We start from the raw sequence: 18,295 nt of genomic DNA on the forward strand, positions 1-18,295 counted from the left end.
TCATATTGGTCAAAGTCCAAAACTGGCTTGCACCGATAACCAATACACCAAGATATGACCTGTACATACTGGATTCTGTTCCAATTCTAAGCACAAATGTCCTCCACACAGATTTCTGAACCCTTACATTTATTAAAATGACCTACCTGCTTGTACTTTGGTTCTTCGCAGTAACTATTTGGAGATAATTGTGTTTAAGGGGGCTACGGTATCTCTCTGATAAAGACAGTGGCATCAAAACTGGCTTATCTAATCCAACTACTGTCCTTCTCTTCACCCCAGTATTAGAAAGGTGCCGGAAAGGGAGAAATACATAAAAAATGTGAGGCAATAACATAAGGGAAGCCTAAAGACAACTTCTCCCATAGAATACACAGCTTTATATATAGCTTTATTGCGGTGTATATTATATTTTTACATATATAAATATATATCCGCACCAGACAGGAGTATAAGATGCTCGCAGGAACAGCGTACAATGAATGGCACAAGTAGCTGGCATTGTGTACAGGAACATCTGCACAGGGCTAAACCCTCCCAAATCCAAATGGGAGATTCCGCGTAAGGTTTTGGAAAATACCAGGGCTAAGATCATGTGGGATTTCCAGATCCAGAAGGAAAAGCAGGTACTGGCCAATCAACCCGACATTGGTGATAGATGTAGCATCGCCAGCAACATCACTAATAAGGAGTCTGCGAAGCTGGAGAAGCACCAGGGCCTGAAAGAAGAACTAGAGAACTACAGAAGAACTAGAGAGATTCGAGGATCAGGGAGAGGATGTCACTGGAAGCGCTGCCATTTCAGCAGCAATTCCCGCCAGATTATGTGTGTGGCGATGCAGACAAAGTTACAAGATTGCAGATTGAAAATAGAAGATGAAGATAGAAGATGCTGAAGTGGTCGGCAGAAGCGGAAGTTGTCAGCAGAAGCGGAAACAGTCATCAGAGAAGGTAGGGAAACATTTAGAGAGCATGAGAGAGAGAAATCAAGAGTGTGAGGGAGGGAGAGTGAATGTGGGCACCGGGCAACGAATTTCGTTCCTGAATTAAAAATGCCCCTAAATTTTCAGCCGCACAGAACAGGCAAGGAATGTAATTAGATGCCTGGAAACCAATGGCCAAAAGCAAACTGAATAGTTTTTCGGTCCATTTGCACAGGTCTAGTAGTTTTATTGTATCACACAAAATAAATACTGAACAGGCGCTCAACACAGCGAAGGGGACCAACAGCTTAGGGGTACGTCTACTATTTTCAATCACATAAAATGCAAAAATATACCGTTCAAAATAATATTTTCTATAAGAAAAGTATATATGCAAAAGCAACGTATCTGCGTAACCAGATTGAGGCAGGATAATTTACAGTGAAGGAGGAGAGAGACGACGCGGCAAATAATAAAGAAAGAACATTCTGGCGAATACAAACTACATGGATAAGGACACGCAAGTAACTAGTCATCATGCAGGCATCTGATTGGCCCCAGATTTATTTGGCAGAATGACAACGACCCCAAACATACAACCAAAGTCATTAAGAACCATCTTCAGCGCAAAGAAGAACAGGGAGTGATGGTGTGGCCCCCACCAGAGCCCTGATCTCAAGATCATTGAGAAAGTCTGGGATTAAATGAAGAGAAAAAAAACAACCGAGGCGGAAGAACACGAAAAATATATGTAGAAGAGGCTTTGTTTATTTGGAATAAAGCCAATATTTTTATGGGAAATCCAAGAAATCGTCTTTCCACTGTATTTATTATGTAGCTTCATATGAAAGGAATATAATTTCCAGCGACTAACTGAACCACACAAAGGCTCGCCATTATCAGCTCTTGTGTGTTCAACTTCTGCATGGTACGGCTGTCATAAAAGAATTCATGTTACAAACATCAAAGTCGTCATTTGAAACAAACAGAAATGCAAATGGAGCCATGTGCGAGAAGTTAAATGCCACGCAGTGCGTGTTAAAAGAAGTTTTTTTTAATAGATGGGGGAAGAACAGTTCTTTGTACAACTTCACTGGCTTGCAGTCATCCAGACATCAGCAGATGCGGTATAATAACACCCAGAACCGGCACAATCAGCCCTAGCAATAGGTTAGCGGAGATGTATAATTTTCCTAACACACCCCTATTCAAATCAGCTCGATGCAAACACATATTCGAGCTGTTCTGCCAAGCGAGGTTTATTTTTAGTCGATATCTGCTGAATTTGAATCAGGAGTGGGGAAATTCAAATAGATGCATATGAAACACATGTCCTCATCTCCAGATCTGCTTTCCGCAGTACCGATATGGAGTAAAAAGGGCCGTGATCTCGTAACGCGCGCAGACCACACCGGTGCGGGATCTTCCAGGGTTCTTTAATACGGCTTCATTAATACACAGAGGGCTCTGTAAGGCTGGCTGGCGAGGGAGCACCGACTCGGCATTATTTGGAAATATGTGGAAAGTGTGTGTGAAGGGGGGGCTTTACAAACAGAGCTACCTCTGTTCTGAATAGACGCACAAGGATGACTAATAATTTTCTACATTTAGCCTTGAGGTTTGGGAGACCAGCGCTAACCAAGGGCAGGTTCCTAACAGTAAGAAATGACAAGTGTACAGAAGGAGCCTGGCACCGAGATCATCGCCCCAGTAATACGAAGGACCTTCTAGCCGAGTACGACAACCAAACGCAGAACCAGATACCCAGTAACACTGACGTATTGTTAAGTTAAGCAGCTCTGGGGTGTGCGGGTGCTGGTGTGTTATACATCCTTTTCACCATCTTCATGGTCTTCTTCCAGCACATTGAGCCTATTTAATGGTGATGTGGAAAGCTATTGGTTTGCAGCGACACCTTTTATTGCGCCAAAAGATGTACATAAGCTTCCAGGGCCAATGATGTCTCTTTTTCAGATGGAATGGGTAGGACTAAGGAGTGGGGAGCCTCAAAATACTAATATTTCTAATCAATGATAAACTACACCAAACGCAAAACACGATAATCCCCCGGCCTGCATACAGGCTCATAAAATCCCAAAAATACAACACGCAGGTTTAATTAATTTCAACTAAGGCAAACAACAGAAAATCTAACTTGGATGTTTCAGTATTTCTTTGTTTGGATTTCCATTAGAATACCTGTAAAGAGATAGAATGATCAGGAAATAAATGAGCCATTTTTCCATTCTAAGTGATTGGGTCTCACTATGTATTGCTTGGTGCAAAGAAGAGAGGGGGAGGGGTGTGATAGAAACATTTCAATATGTAAAGGGATTTAACAAAAGTACAGTAGGGACGTTTATTTCAGAGGAGAAATTTATAAACAATAGGTCATAATCTAAAACTAGAGGGTCAAAGGCTAAGATGCAATGTGAGAAAGTTTTACTTTACTGAAAGGGTGGTAGATTAGTGGAACAGCCTTCCAGCAGAAGTGGTAGAGGTTAAACCAATGAGGACTCTAAGACAAGACCAAGGACTGATTAAGGGCCGAGTCTATGGGCAGACTAGATGGGGGATTGATTCTCATCTGCTGTGATTGTCTTTGTTCTATGTATATCATCACCCTTCCTTAAAAGAGGAACCGGCCAATTGTTACAAATGTGTTGGTTGTGGAATGGGCTGAACAACAGTCACATGGTATTAACACAGAGGAAAAACAGCGAGGGATGACCTCATTATTAGCGAGACCACCGGCTTCTGACTGAGAAGCAGCTTCTCTTCCGGACCTGAGCAAAGCAAAAGCACATATCATATTATGATAGAAGCCATTCAAAAGTTTTACAGAACACAAAACAGTAATCGTAATAATAATACCAATAATAATAATAATAATAATAACGTAGCCATCTATTTTTGATCCAACATGAATCACAAAGTAAACCACAGTAAACAGAGCACACATCAAAGGTTTATTATAGTGGGTGAGGAGCGACGTATTTTGGTTAGGGATGGACACGGGTTGGTTAGCAGAGGCCTCTGCAGATATAAAGCTCACAATAATTAATTCAGCCTTTAAAGGGCCACAATGTGGATCATAGGTTTCCATGCTGGTGGAAGGCAGCTCTTTGACGTTAAGGTATATTTGTGGTTTAAAGAATATGTGGGGGATATATGATGGGGGGGAAATCTTGACCCACCTGTACCCCAGGTGGCCATATGGGTGCTAAAAGAGAGGCCCCAAAACACAGGCTGTGGGGCTCAAACCTTGTGTATCTTAACAATTTGAGCGTAAGCACACAGTTTAAGCCTGAACTGATAAGAAACGGGCAATAAAAGCAACAAGGGCATCAACCTCGTTTGCAACGTGTGTAATCACCTCTTGGCACACCTGCCCCCCCCTTTATATAAAACTCAATTAAATAATGATATTTTTTTCTCCTGTGCAGGCAGGGCTGGGTTACAGCACGCTAGGAACTCCTTCCAACGTGTAACTAGCTGAAGGCATAATCCACGGAGACACGTGTGACCCGGGTGTGGCGGTGCCTGCCAGTGTCTGGCTAAACACCTTGTTCCGCCATTCATTGTTGTGTGCACTGCTCGGGGGTACGCCTCATACACATGCGCAGCGCGTCACACCTCTGCCTTAACCCAGAACAACAATCTCTGCTACAACAAGAAAAGAGAATAAAGGTGTATTTCCACGTATATCTTTACAGCAGAGCCGAGTCACGTGGGCTCTGCCTGCTGTCTCTGAATGACAAACCCTATAATCCTCAAACAGAAGATGCTGGGAGTGATAGCAGTCGTCATCCAAAAGCTGGTTTGTCAGACACTCATTTAAAACTTTCAGAAACAAAAACATGTAAAAGGAGAAACACTCTGGACGAGCACCTTACAGCAACTTTTGGGGAGTAGGATTTGCTCGGCATTAAACAGAAGCCGAACGTGTCAGTAAATGGGAAGCGAAGCCGCTGCCTGGCCCATCGCATGCATGTAGTCTTGGCAGTGCTTATGGTGTCAATGCCTGTAACGTTACATGGAGGTAAGAACATATGGATGAACATCTGGTGCAAAGTTTTAAGAGCAGTCTTGTCAACGAAGCCACTAAGGGAATATTTTGGATGGTTGAACCATTCCACTGGTTGCTATGGTGATAAATCCACTCAATCTTTGTCCCAAAGCTACTCTTAGTAAGTAACCCTGTTGAATGTACCAGCTCACCGTAATCAGGCGCTGTCACACAATTAGCATAGAAGCTTGGGTATAAAACACAAGTACCCTAAGACAGGGGGAACGTAAGCATTATACATGAGATTTTACAGCAATGTCCCAATCTAAAATGCTCTTAGTGAATTAAACATAAATCCCAAAACAGGCAGGGGATTAAAGCAATGACAACGGACAATTCAGAAAATCCTAACCCTGCAACACCGCCAGCAGTGCTTCTACAAGTAGGATGTGGCGCTGAAACACGGAAACATGGGGTGCCCGGTTTACTAGTCAGGAGATATAACGCAATTTAGCAATGTCACACTCAGGATATCCTTTTAAAGGGCAAACTACAAGGATGAGGAATATAACCTTTCTACACAAAATGTGGCCTCGTTCTTTCAAAATACATTCTGGATTAAAAATAAGAAACATTAGCAAATATGTTGAAAAATTTAAAGAAGAAAAAAGTTTAGGATTCAATCGACTTTCAAAGACTGTATGACCCTCCGGTGCTTAGCGAGTTAAAGTCCTTTCGCAGGTGTCTTGAATATCATCAACATACATACTACACTAATGTGCCCTCAGTAACAGGAGAGCCAAGTCCACAGGCTGGCCGGTTATTACAGATCCAACACCCTACCTTGGATTCCGGGAATGTAGAATTCCCATCCGGGCTCACTGGGGTAGTACATTCTCCATCCTCTGTGTAAAAGACACCCTCCTCGTCCAGAACACGGTCCAGAAAACTGATGGCCTCCTCTTCCTCCTCCATCCTTGGTATGGTAGCTGGCAGATTGCACTCCATAAAGTTCTATGCCCAATTACATCAAGCCAATGCAACGGGGAGGTATGGGTCATGCTTGCCCGCTGCACATTTTCCTTGACAGAAACCGACCTGTGAGTATCACCCAGAAGAGCACCAACCCTAAAGATGAAGGACGCACTTTTGTTGCCCCAAAGCACCTACTGCCTTAACATGTTGCCTCTGTGTCTCCGAGCGCCAAGCGCTGCTGAGAATTCACTTCTGCCACTCTGCCAGATGAAAGGAGGGGGAGCCGGGGAATTACTGCTACTTCCTCAAAGCCTCTTCCTTTTTTTTTGGTTTCCCTTCGGTGTCTGCTGTTTAACCCCCAGTTCAATTCTTCTTGCTGACAGCTCCGGCATGCAAGGATCTGGCTCTTCTGGAGAGGCTGCTGCTTGTTCATTGAACTTTCCCTGCTGGGTTTGAACTGTCTTCTCAGACTCACAGGAAACGCTGCCTTGTTGGACAGGCCTATGCAGGCGGGGCTGCGAGTAACCCCTGCTGTACCAGAGACCAGCACACTCGGCAATCATTCAGATACATCGAGTCTTTACACTGCTATTTCATTCACGGAAAAATCTCACACAAAGGAACCTTAGTTTATTGCAAGCGCAGCTTTTTACTGCCTCTTGTAAAACAAATATATATATCCCGCTCACCTTACAAACAATTTACCTACAATGACAGCATATACTACCGTGATTATTATACATACTACTCTGCGGAAACAACGACTAGATGTCTGTATTTGTTTGCTTACCCTACGGTATTATTACAGGGCGTGCGGGACTCGCTCTCCAACAATATAACAAACCAAATCTAACCCAGAGAATGCATGACTACGATGCGGAATGTAAACTGATACAAACAAACGGAGTAAGACCCAAACGCTTGCTAATTCTGCTTTAGGTTGACAAAGGCTATGCATTAAGGACCCAGCATCCATAATGGTAGCCTTCCCCTTGAGAGCCGACATGATCATTGAAATCATGCTAATCACTGCCATTAATTAGCATGCCTCGGACCGGTAGCTCACGTTACTGAAAATCCATTTAAGGACGGCCAAATTATTAATAATTAAAATTGTAAACAGTTTAGCGTTAGTCATCAAAAAGCTGTGTTTGGAGCAATCTAGCTTCCTATCCCTAGGAAAGACAACTAAACCTACAGGGCTGAACATTTAAAATAAAAAAACGGACCCAATCACTTTTAGAATGGAAAAATAGCTCATAAGTCCCCCATTGTACAGCGCTGCGGAATATGATGGCGATATATAAAATATTAATATTAGGGCTCCAATACAGTTTCTAAGGCTATGACATGAACCTAGCTCTGTCCATAACCTTGTCGAACACACAATAAAGAAGGCTTTACATTGTTACATTTATGCGGGTTCAGGCCTCTAGATCAAATGCTCTGGAAAATGTGAGTTTTGATCTAAGCCGTCTCATTCCAAAACCACCAGACATGCTTTAGTTGCGCATGCTGTGGACCTCTCTACCACTGTTTCCGCCAATGCTACCTTGGGTTTTTGTCAGTAATACACCATCAAAATAAGAAAGATTTCCTTGAGATAAGGCCCAGAGCCTCGTAAACATGGCCATCGTCCTTCATCTCGACCACAAACTTTGCATACATGACAGCATACACATTCACAAACCTAATAGAGAATACGGCTAGCTGCTTGTACAGTTTCTCATTTTGGTGAGAAAGAAAAAATGAAGCCGAGGATGAGGTAAAGAAGTATTTACAGACCGGGACACAAAGCTTGTTCATATCATCTCTGTGTGGGAATCGGAAAGAACAGGAAAAGAAATGTTTTATGGGAATAAACCCTTCTTAGATGAAATCATGCTCTTGATTCCACCGTATCCGATCTACCACCACCTGCACACAGAGGTAATATGATCTTTGGAGGTGATTTATACAAAAAGCCATCCATTACCCATTTGGTCCATCTAGTCAACCCTTTTCAGTTCGATGTAAAAGTTCAAAGCTTGTTTGGGCCTTACAGACATTAAGCGTATCCCATGATTGATTTTACTCATTCTTCATGTATAAAATTAGAGCTTTTAACTTAGACTTGTCAAAGATGGTGCGACAACTAATCATGTGAAACGTCTGACATAAAATCACAGCTAAAATACATGGACATGTTTCGTATGATATTTTGTTTCTGAAAGTTCATACATAAAGTTTCTGCATAACATCGACATAAACCAAAAACTGGGTAACATGCAGCCTTCACCGCTGTGAGCTACCATAGTTCAGGTGTCCAACCTTCGGAAATCAAAGGAGATCGGATCATCAGAAGATACCGACCTCAGCACAGACAATCATACTAACACTTCAGAGACGGCTAGTTAAATAAGCCCAATGTTCACTTTTTAGGCAATAGTTCCCGAAGAACGGTCTGCTGTCAGGAAGCCGCTCTATTGCAGGTCATGGCAACTTCATGCACCAGATGTGAATCTTAACTGAAGCAAATTCACATCTCAGCAGAATATTCTGACCATATTTTCACAATTATGCAGCTGTTAATGAAAATATAAGTTTGTCTTTATAAAAAATGATAATTGTTGTTTGTGGCACTATTTTTTTTAGTGGACTAACATTTAGGTTTTTAAGGGGAAAACTTTTACAAGTATCAACTACCCTTTACTACCCTTTATATATCTGCCAAAAACACAAACATTTGGGACGAGTAAATGTACTCATAATTGAGAGCAATATAATAGTGGGTTATGGCATTACACAGATGCCAATGCCACCAATTTCGTTCAACATAGACGAACATGTTGCATTAAATCAGAAAGAGCGGTTCCCAAAACAGCACAATTGATATTCAAGAACACAAAGTAGAACATTGGATTATACTCTCCCAACAAAAACTATGGGCACGAAATACATACAAAAAAGCCAAATGACAACATAATAGCGAGTACAATTTGCAAAATAAATACAGCACCTTGTTCTGGGTTTCTATATGATGATATGATTATCAATATTATTATCTGTGACCCACAACGTAATGTTACTCTCTGGCGCCCCCTAGTGGCTACGCTGTAAAACCTGAAGACAGAAAGCCCAAAAATGGCAGACGTAGTTGATTTTGTGTCATCAGGCAGAAGCAGTTGCCGTGGTAACATTATGATAATGTTACTGTCAGTACAAATGACTGTTTGTAACATGATCATTCCATGAGTCCTGCGCATTAAGCGTTGGTACAGAGGTGTCATAGCAACATTATTATTATTCTAGAAAGGCTGGCTCTACACGAGTAATTCTCACTCTAGATCATTCCTGCAGTCTAAAGTTTCATGATTAAAAAAATAAACCATAACATAGAGGCAGGAATAGGATCAAAAGCAAAGAATTCTGTGCATATGACATATTGCCATAGAACACATTCTAACAAGTAAAACACAATTAAAAAAATTATTTGCCAGATAAAGAAATTTCTGCAAAAAAAAAAAAAAAAAAAAAAAAAGGAAAAGGAAAATCCATGCATATTGGAACCGGGTATTTCCATCAGGTATATTTATTATTTAGCCAGTCAGGTGCAGCTCAACTATGATGGGATCACAAGCGCTGGTGTGAGATTGGAAAAATCCCCCTATTGACTTGACTATGCATTATGAAAGGCAATCAGTAGTTTCTTCTGTGAATGGTGTCCCCACATTATCGCCGTGCCCTGCAATGTGTATATTTGAAACACTATGAACTGGTTGATAAGCTCATCCCTGCATACAAGTGTATGGCGCCCGCTGCAATGACAGGGGCATCTACTGTAACCACTGCCTGGACATCACTGGTTATTGCTGAAATGAAAAACATGCGCATGTCTGCACCTTTAACGCTCACTGGCCCCGGTACACCCCAACTCTTTACTCTACCCCATCTTGATAATATAAGGCTAGATGACTGTGGCAATTCTTTTTATTCTCTGCTGTACGGTCTTTTTTTATTTATTAAATCCCTTGCAGGTTGTGGACAAGGCCCTGCTGTGGCCTCTGGTTAAATTAGGCATTATTACGTACATTATTATTAATAATTTATATAGCACCATCATATTCTGCAGAGCTATACAAAGGGCAAAAAGGACATAGCGCATTACAGAACAATTTGGCCTTCTAGAAACAAAAGGTCAGGCAGGTCCGGCTCATCCGAGTTTATAATCAAGGATCACCCTCATTGTATTGAGCTATGGAAACGGTCAGCACCATAGAAACAGAAGCTGATCTATTGTAGCAGCGACGCAAGAAATACAGAGAACCCGAACTGCAGAGGAATATTTTAGAGTACACCCCGCTAAATATACAGTATATGCACCTGTTTACTCTGTGATCCACATCCTCACGCAATTATTCACACGCCACGGCCACGTGTAAACGCTGACCTGTAAATCAAGTCAGCCGGAGAGTAAACATAAGCGTCCATGGCCGGTCCCAGTAATTGTGCCAATAGCACTGCTGTGAAATCAGATTCCTGCAGGTGTCCTTTCCTTTCAATGCCTCGCACGGGTCTGTTCATAACAGAAAGATCTCATTATGTTCAACGACCCACGGACAGGCCAAGCTCCATCTCTCTCTGACGGCAGTATTTTAATTTTACTTTCCATCAACAATTATGCCATAAATAAGGGACATCAGCAAACACACACAACACCGTAATAACAGTCCTGAGCGCAGGAAATGTTTATTTACATTACGACCATATATATATTAGTAATAATAAAGCCAGGGCTGGGGTGCCAGACACAGGCCTCACTGGCTGCAAACAGGTGGTTCAATGATGATGATAACTAGGTCACAGAAGTAAGTTTACCAAGCTTATTGTGATAAGATGTTTCCATTTCAGGTTTATGCAAACGTTCTAGCGATTTGGTGACCATCCATGAAACTGTGACATGCCTGTAGTTTTGTTGGCATTGTGTGTGTTTTTGTCCCAATCTCCATGTAAAGTGGCTCCTTCCTCTTCTACACTGCTGTGACTGCATATAAGACTCCCAACTGGTGCTTTCATTGCCAGTATATTATGGTTGATATCCCTGCTTGAATGCAGGTGACTTAATTAAAGTGTATCGTTAAATAATGACAAGGCATGGACCCAAATTAGGTTAACACATTTGAAGGGTTGCGACATAGAATTTGCATACTGGGCTACTAAAGTGTTAATATCAGCTCCTTTAGAGAGATCCCAGGTATGCTTATAGGAACACACACAGTCCTTTGGGATTAAGCAGCAAAGCATTTGATTGTCATGGTGCAGTAAGGAATCCATTTATATTTCCTCTCATGAGATTAAACAGGAAATCATTTCACTAGGAGCTCGTGACTTCCTTGAGATCAATATAAATACAGAAAGGAGACGGTTATGACCATCAGCTGTCATTACCCGGCTAGCTTATGACAACACTTAACATACCGAGTACTGGAACAATGGCGACGTAATATAAATAAATAATGCAGCATGAAATATTCGTTGTACCCACAGATTTCCACTAGATGGCGCCACACTGCAAGCCTTTCCCCGGTTAATGCAGCTCTGCAAACCATAAAGAAAAACTGCACCATCCTCATATATATTCCATTTATTCTCCACAAGGGGGAAAACAATCCTGAAGATTTGAGTATGCCGTATTCCTTCGTACACAGGTACAAAACAAAGCCCTGCGTGCCATGTGTGTCAGCATGCAAAAAGCCCTCTATGTAGCAGAGGGTGACGTGGCAAGAAGTGCCTTATTCTAATTACTTAGAATAGCCTTATTTACGGTATACCATTATTATTATATTATATAATTAGTATGACATTCTTGTGCTATCTGATATAGTGCGCACCATATAACACTATAGAAGCATCTCTTTGAAGTGGCAGGAAAACCCCAGAGCTTCATGTTTATGTTAACACACATATAGTAAGCGGAGGAGCTCTGATGTTAAAGTTCTTTGGGGGTTAATCCATGAAACGTATCAACCACAATATCCCAGCAGTGCTACGTATATTACGCCGCATGCAGTCACTCAACAAGGTTTCTTACACATAAATGTCAAACTTTACCAGTGGATTAAGGAGAAAATTCCAACACAAAAGCAAGATGAAAATTCTCTGGCTGTAAATGTGTATAATCTGGGGTTTACTTCACACGTTGGTGAAAACGGGGGCTACAGAGCATCAGCTTTATGGAGGTCTGGCCGGCGAGGAGCTGCAGAGAAATCATTGTACATTTCCACCTCGGTCCTGCCGCAGACTCTAAATAATCCTCCGCACGGACGACTGATCCGCTGACGCTACGGCTGGCTCACCAAAGGCCAAAACCTGCTTCAAGTAAATACTAAGAACAGCGCAGGACTCTGAACCCACAAACTGCCCAGCACCCTGTGTTTGTCTTATTCCGGAACGGTTATCAATCTCATTAAGGTACGCCTCATACATGTGTTTAAAAAACAATGTCACCTCCATGTATAATTAAGGCTGTGCCTATAAAAAAAAAAAAAATTACTATAGAATTTGTTATTCAGAGACCCCAAACTAGATGAATAAAATCTATAGAAGCACAATTCAAATGGATATATTTACAGTAATATTTCTAAAGCAGGGAACACATTTGTTTCCTCCTTTATAACAGGTGCTATTTAATCCTAAAAAGCTATTCTACAAATGGATACAAATTTTTGCGGATCAGCATTGCAAATATACTGGTCGTTATGGCCAAGCTTCCGTGAAGTGGACCAGGACGGCCCTCAACCCACGCTCACGCCATGTCTTTCCTATACGTTTACAATGATAACGAGGGCACAGATCTTTTGTGTACCCCCCACATACATTATGGAGGCATCTGCTGCACCGCGGTCACGTACCAGAGAAACTTCGACACATCAGGGGTATTTTCTGGAGTGACTGGCAGTGCCCCTGTTCAAGGAACCCCAAGCAGCTGCCTGACCCACCTGGCACATAACATTATAATATATACATTATATATTACATTACATATTATTACATTATATATATATATAAAATCAAAGGATGTGGGCATTTTAAATGCTTGGATAACTGAAAGGACAGAAAGTAGGCTTTTCTCAACTATCGTAACCTCACTGTAATTAAAGGGTTAAAAAAGGGCTGAACATCCCACTCACTGCTAGCTGACATTCTATGAGAATGAGAACCATGAGAATTATGAATACTGTGCATTATAGTCTTTCCAAACATAAGACAAAAGGGATTCACGAGGATAACCGCCAGGGAAAATGCTTTCAAATCAGACATTTGAGCAATCTTTTGGTTTGTGTCACATCAGGGTGAGAGGGGCCGCTTCCCTCGGCTGAACGCTGCAGTTCCTTAAATCAATGTCTAGTCACGCTGCCACTTCAACCAAAGCCAAGAGCGGCTGCAGCAACCCTTCGCGCATGAAAACATGCGGTAAGCTAGAGAGCGAGGGCACGTACACACTATTGTATTCCGATCCCTCAGCACTTCATTATACTGGGAAGAGCGAGTGAGAGGCAGCAAATGAAGCCAGCGCTATTACCCACTACAGAGCTGCACATCACCTCTACAACCAGTAACTGACACTGCTAGGATACGACAGACAGCGGGGCTGAGACTGTTCCTCAGCCATTAACACTGAAAATGGACCAATGGTCATTAACCAACAGCCCTTCCAGCTCGTTAAGCCTCTTCATTTCAGGGAACAATTAACACCTGATAATGACTGCACTAGATAGACCTTTTGCGGCAACAGATCCCAGGAATCCAAAGTTTTTACCAGCCCACTGTTCCCAAGGATACCTTTACTGGGCTGTTCCAGAATATAAATGATCTGCCTCCTTTATCTTTCTTTAGACAAAAAAAAATTAATTACCTTTAGGAGAAGCTGCAGCGCACTGCCCCCTCTGTGGCTTTCTGCGCAGGGCGTCCGTTAGAGCATCGAGCTGGCTGGCTGTGAGTATAACGCAATGCACCGGCAAGACACAAATGCATAAAGAATGCCTCCATGCATTTACAAGAAGAAGAAGATGATCATTTAGAAGGGGACGTGTGCATTAAGGTACACATGATGGCTGGACTGTCCCTTTAGAACTATGGCTTTACCTTCCTGTGAGAAAGGCTTCTTAGGGGGGCCCTCAAATGCTTTCCTGACACAATAGGTCTGCCTCGGAGCTCAGGGGGCTATTTCTTTATGCAATGAATAAAGCAAGCAATATATTTGTAAACATTCCACTTGGAGCAGCTATCTGAACGTCCTGTTCTGTTCTCATGTCCTTCATGATTTTTCATGCCCATTAAGTTCTCCTCCTATTGGTACAAAACCTGAATTCATTTATTCAAACAGGTTTTTGGCATACTGGGGATCTTGCCAGTTCAGTATCTGGTGAACATCCCCCACTGCCATCTCCACCCGCTCCCCGCTGCCCTACTCACCAACTACTCCACGACCCATTAAAGTGTGAAAGCTTCTAGCCCTACACCTTATTACAGCGACATCCCCGGGACAGAGGGAGCGCCGTGGAGCCGACCATGGATATTTCCTAGATATGGGTTTTGGAGATATTTAGTTTAATAAGGCAATTAATGGTAAGCGATTCTTCTCCTCGCCCATCCTTACAAACGCAGACTGAAACCATTAACGACAATCAGTGACAGGGGAGAAATAATATAGTGGGGGTTATTCACTAAAGGGATAATTGTGGTTCAAACTCCCCTACTTTATTATTCATAAAAAAAGGGTCAACACGGGTACGTTTCTCCAGTGTGAAGGGCAGAGCTGGCCCTGTATACTGTATAATACAGCGTGTGAGGACACGTTGGAAGAAGTCCTACTGATTTAACTATATATAATAGTCTTCCTATGAATTGCAAACTTACGGTAAATTGTAAATTCGGCAATTCGTTGCCAAATTAAAAATGGCTGAACCAAATGGACAGGGAACTAAATTTCCGGGACATAAACTAAGCCAAAAAAATTGTCTGAATCTTTTGGCCTCTTTGGACAGGTCTGATACATAATACAGGGACGGCCAAGCTCTTCCTGTAGCATAAGCTTAATAATGTACGGTGGAGTCATGGAGCTAAAATCACAACCATCCTGACAATTGTCACTTTAGTGAATTTACCCCAATGTGGTGGAAAAATTGTCAAGATGGCGGCTTCCATAGGTTACTCAGAAGGAATGCTTATGAATTACGCAAGATGAATTTATTGCAGTTTTCAAATCGGCTCAGCTGCACAATGATCTGGGGAGGAAAAAAAGGCACTTGACTGATTACAGGTTCAGGCAACCTTTGTAAGTTGCGGTGAGGAAAAGGGAGAGGAGTCAGCTTCCACACTGTGAACCTTTAAACCCAAAAGTACAAACCACAGGGAGTTTTAATAAAAATAATTTAGTTATACTAAGAGCTGCATATTTATCGAACATGGCCATTTATTTATTTCTTCAAATTGTTTAAACTGTATAAAACACAAACCTTAAATTAACTTTTTTATGCTACTATGATAATGTAGATTTTCAACCTGCCAATGCATTTTTTTGGTCACATGACTAGAAGCTACAATTACACTCACTGGCCACTTTATAAGGTACACCTTGCTAGTACTTGGTTGGACCACCTTTTGCCTTCATTCTTCGTAGTATACTTTCTACAAGGTGCTGGAAACATTCCTCAGAGATCAGAAGATGAGTACACGGTGGTCATACAGGGATGGACTTGGTCATCAACAATAGTCGGGTAGGCTGTTTAGTTTAAACGATGCTCAATTGATACTAAGGGGTCCAAAGTGTGCCAAGAAAATGTCCCCCACACCATTACACCCCCATCAGCCTGAACCATTGATACAAGGCAGGATGGATCCATGCTTTCATGTTGTTTACGCCAAAGTCCTGCCATCTGAATGTCGCAGCTGTAATCGATACTCATCAGACCAGGCAACGTTCTTCCAGTTTTCCATTGTCCAATTTTGGTGAGCCGGTGCAAACCGTAGCCTCAGTTTCCTGTTCTTAGCTGACAGGAGTGGTGGGGTCTTCTGCCCATCTGCTTCAAGGTTCGACGTGTTGTGCGTTCAGAGATGGTATTCTGCATACCTTGGTTGTAATAAGTGGTTATTTGAGTTACTGTTGCCTTTCTGTCATCTCGAACCAGTCTGCCCATTCTCCTCTGCCCTCTGACATCAACAAGGCATTTATGTCCACACAACTGCTGCTCACTGGATATTTTCTCTGTAAACCCTAGAGATGGTTGTGCGTGAAAATCCCGGTAGATCACCAGTTTCTCTCAGACCAGCCCGTCTGGCACCAACAACCATGTCACGTTCAAAGTCACTTAATTCCCCTTTCTTCCTCATTCTGATGCTCGGTTTCAACTTTAGCAAGTTGTCTTGACCACATCTACATGCCTAAATAATTTGAGTTGCTGCCATGTTATTGGCTGATTAGCTATTTGTGTTAAGCAATTGAACAGGCATACCCAATAAAGTGGCCAGTGAGTGAATGAAAATATAAACGGGCCAGAATTACACAAACTAAAATGCCAGATCAAGCCGTATAAATTGTTTGTTATGCTATATTTTAAAACAGGTAGTATAGCGCTTCTACAGAGGATGAATAGGAAAGCTGTGCTGCTGTTTTTATTACCTCATACCTTCGATGTGCCCCTTTTAAAGCAGGACAGTCCCTCGTTTGGGACCCGATTCCCTCTTCCCTCCCTTGATGCCCCTCTTTTCTGGGAGCTCAGAATGCTTTCTGGGTATGAGTATCACAGCGTGCTACAGCCCTGCCGGCCATAACATCGTGCATAAACGTGTAGCCTATGTAGGTGAAACGCATGTCCAGCAGTACAGGTAGGGCGCGTTTCTGTGGCAACCTTAATGAAAGTCATATTTAGCAATATGCTGAAGCAATATACAGCTTGACTTTATGAACAGCACTTGGTCCAAAGACCTTGTAGCCTCTGTACGGACCATGAAAGGTCAAATATATATAATATATATATATATATAAGTATATCCACCCACTGCCTACCTTTAGAGGGACTTTAAATACCATCCAACAGGACAATACCACCTTTTAATGGACATCTTGCTAAAATGTTTTTTTTTTTTAATATACAACCGCCCAATCGTTTGCCATCAACCCCAACTTGAAATCAGTGTTTCTGCACATTTATGACAAGGATCTTTGGCTTTGGAAAGCTGTCAAAAGTGTCGCTGGATCCTGGACGCTTACCAAGTACAAAACCAGAGGCAAAAGCGTGGGGAGATGGGGAGGAGGATTAAAATCTGAATAGAGGTGGGTGGCATTTCACTGAGAGCCTTTGGTTTTGCTGGTAAGCGAAAGCATTGTAGCTGTAGCCGTGTCTGTTTCTTTATAGTAAGTATTTCTCCAGCCCAGCCGCCATGTGAAACACATTTGACTCTAACCCTGGTTCTCCGGAGGTTTTAAACACTGCCGGTGGGAGAGGTGGGGACAGGGCTTTATACATGGTGTTTGATGGCTGCTTATTAAATGACATTTTAATATATACATATTATTAAAGGTTGTAGGGAGGTAAAGTAGTGGGGGGTGTGCTTAAGGACAGAACAGCAGTATCAGCCACCGGGGAAGTATGAGAGCGCTCTTTCCAAGGGCTGTCCTCAGGAAGGGGTAAGAAGCTCCTGCCCTCTGTGCACCTCTGAGAAATACAGAGCACAGGGCTAAAAGGGGATGCAGAGACCACAAGCTGGGCAGCCCTGGTATAATGCAACTCATTCCACTGAACAAAAGACATCAGACACAAATACATATTGCTTTGCTGATGACTGGAGCAAAAAGTTATTACTTAAAAAAAAAATAGTCCTGACCAGGGAGAAACTTGGCAAAACCCTTCACTAGAAGTGTTAGGATAGGATGTGGAGGTCTTAAAAATACAATGAAAGTGAAGTTGTCCACGACAGTGTTTTGAATAGTTTGTTTTTCTTGGTTTTCTTCTCTTTGCTAAAATCCTGATCAACCTTTGGCATCGATGGGTACTCAGGGCACCACGTGACCAGAATGTATGCATGCATGAAGATCCAAGACTGTATAACGAGACGGTCAATAAACAAATGCTACCGGAGATATTGGACTTCACTCAGCTCATCTCTCAACATTCAAACACTGAACAATGTTTATCACTGGATAATGTGAATATTATATGGCAAACTCTTGTGTAATGACCATTATGGTTTAAATGCTTAGCCTATACTCTATAAATTTGGAATAAACATGTTGAAACACAAAAAACAACTTTATACTGTTGATCAAATAACTAAATAGCGAAAGTCATAAAGTCATAAAAGAGCACTGGTGATCACAACTCTGCAACAAAGTGCATTGTAAACAAAG

At 42.1% G+C, this 18,295-nt stretch overlaps 1 protein-coding gene across 2 annotated transcripts in view; it reads right to left on the minus strand.

Moving 5' to 3' along the window:
- The window catches only part of LOC149286076 (active breakpoint cluster region-related protein), a 120,203-nt gene that overhangs the window by 70,940 nt on the left and 30,968 nt on the right, over window positions 1-18,295 (minus strand). Inside the window, exon 3 of one of the 2 annotated variants that reach the window (XM_089494353.1) lies at window positions 15,521-15,522. In XM_089494353.1, coding sequence (XP_089350479.1) covers window positions 15,521-15,522 — 2 coding nt within the window. Of the gene's footprint in view, window positions 1-5,770; window positions 5,908-15,520; window positions 15,523-18,295 lie in introns of those variants that run through there. The other variant, XM_089494354.1, reaches the window with a different exon arrangement.

This window comes from Sceloporus occidentalis, unplaced genomic scaffold (genome assembly GCF_023333645.1).
Source record: "Sceloporus occidentalis isolate IW3139 unplaced genomic scaffold, rSceOcc1.0.p SCAF_72, whole genome shotgun sequence".
Lineage (NCBI taxonomy): Eukaryota > Metazoa > Chordata > Lepidosauria > Squamata > Phrynosomatidae > Sceloporus > Sceloporus occidentalis.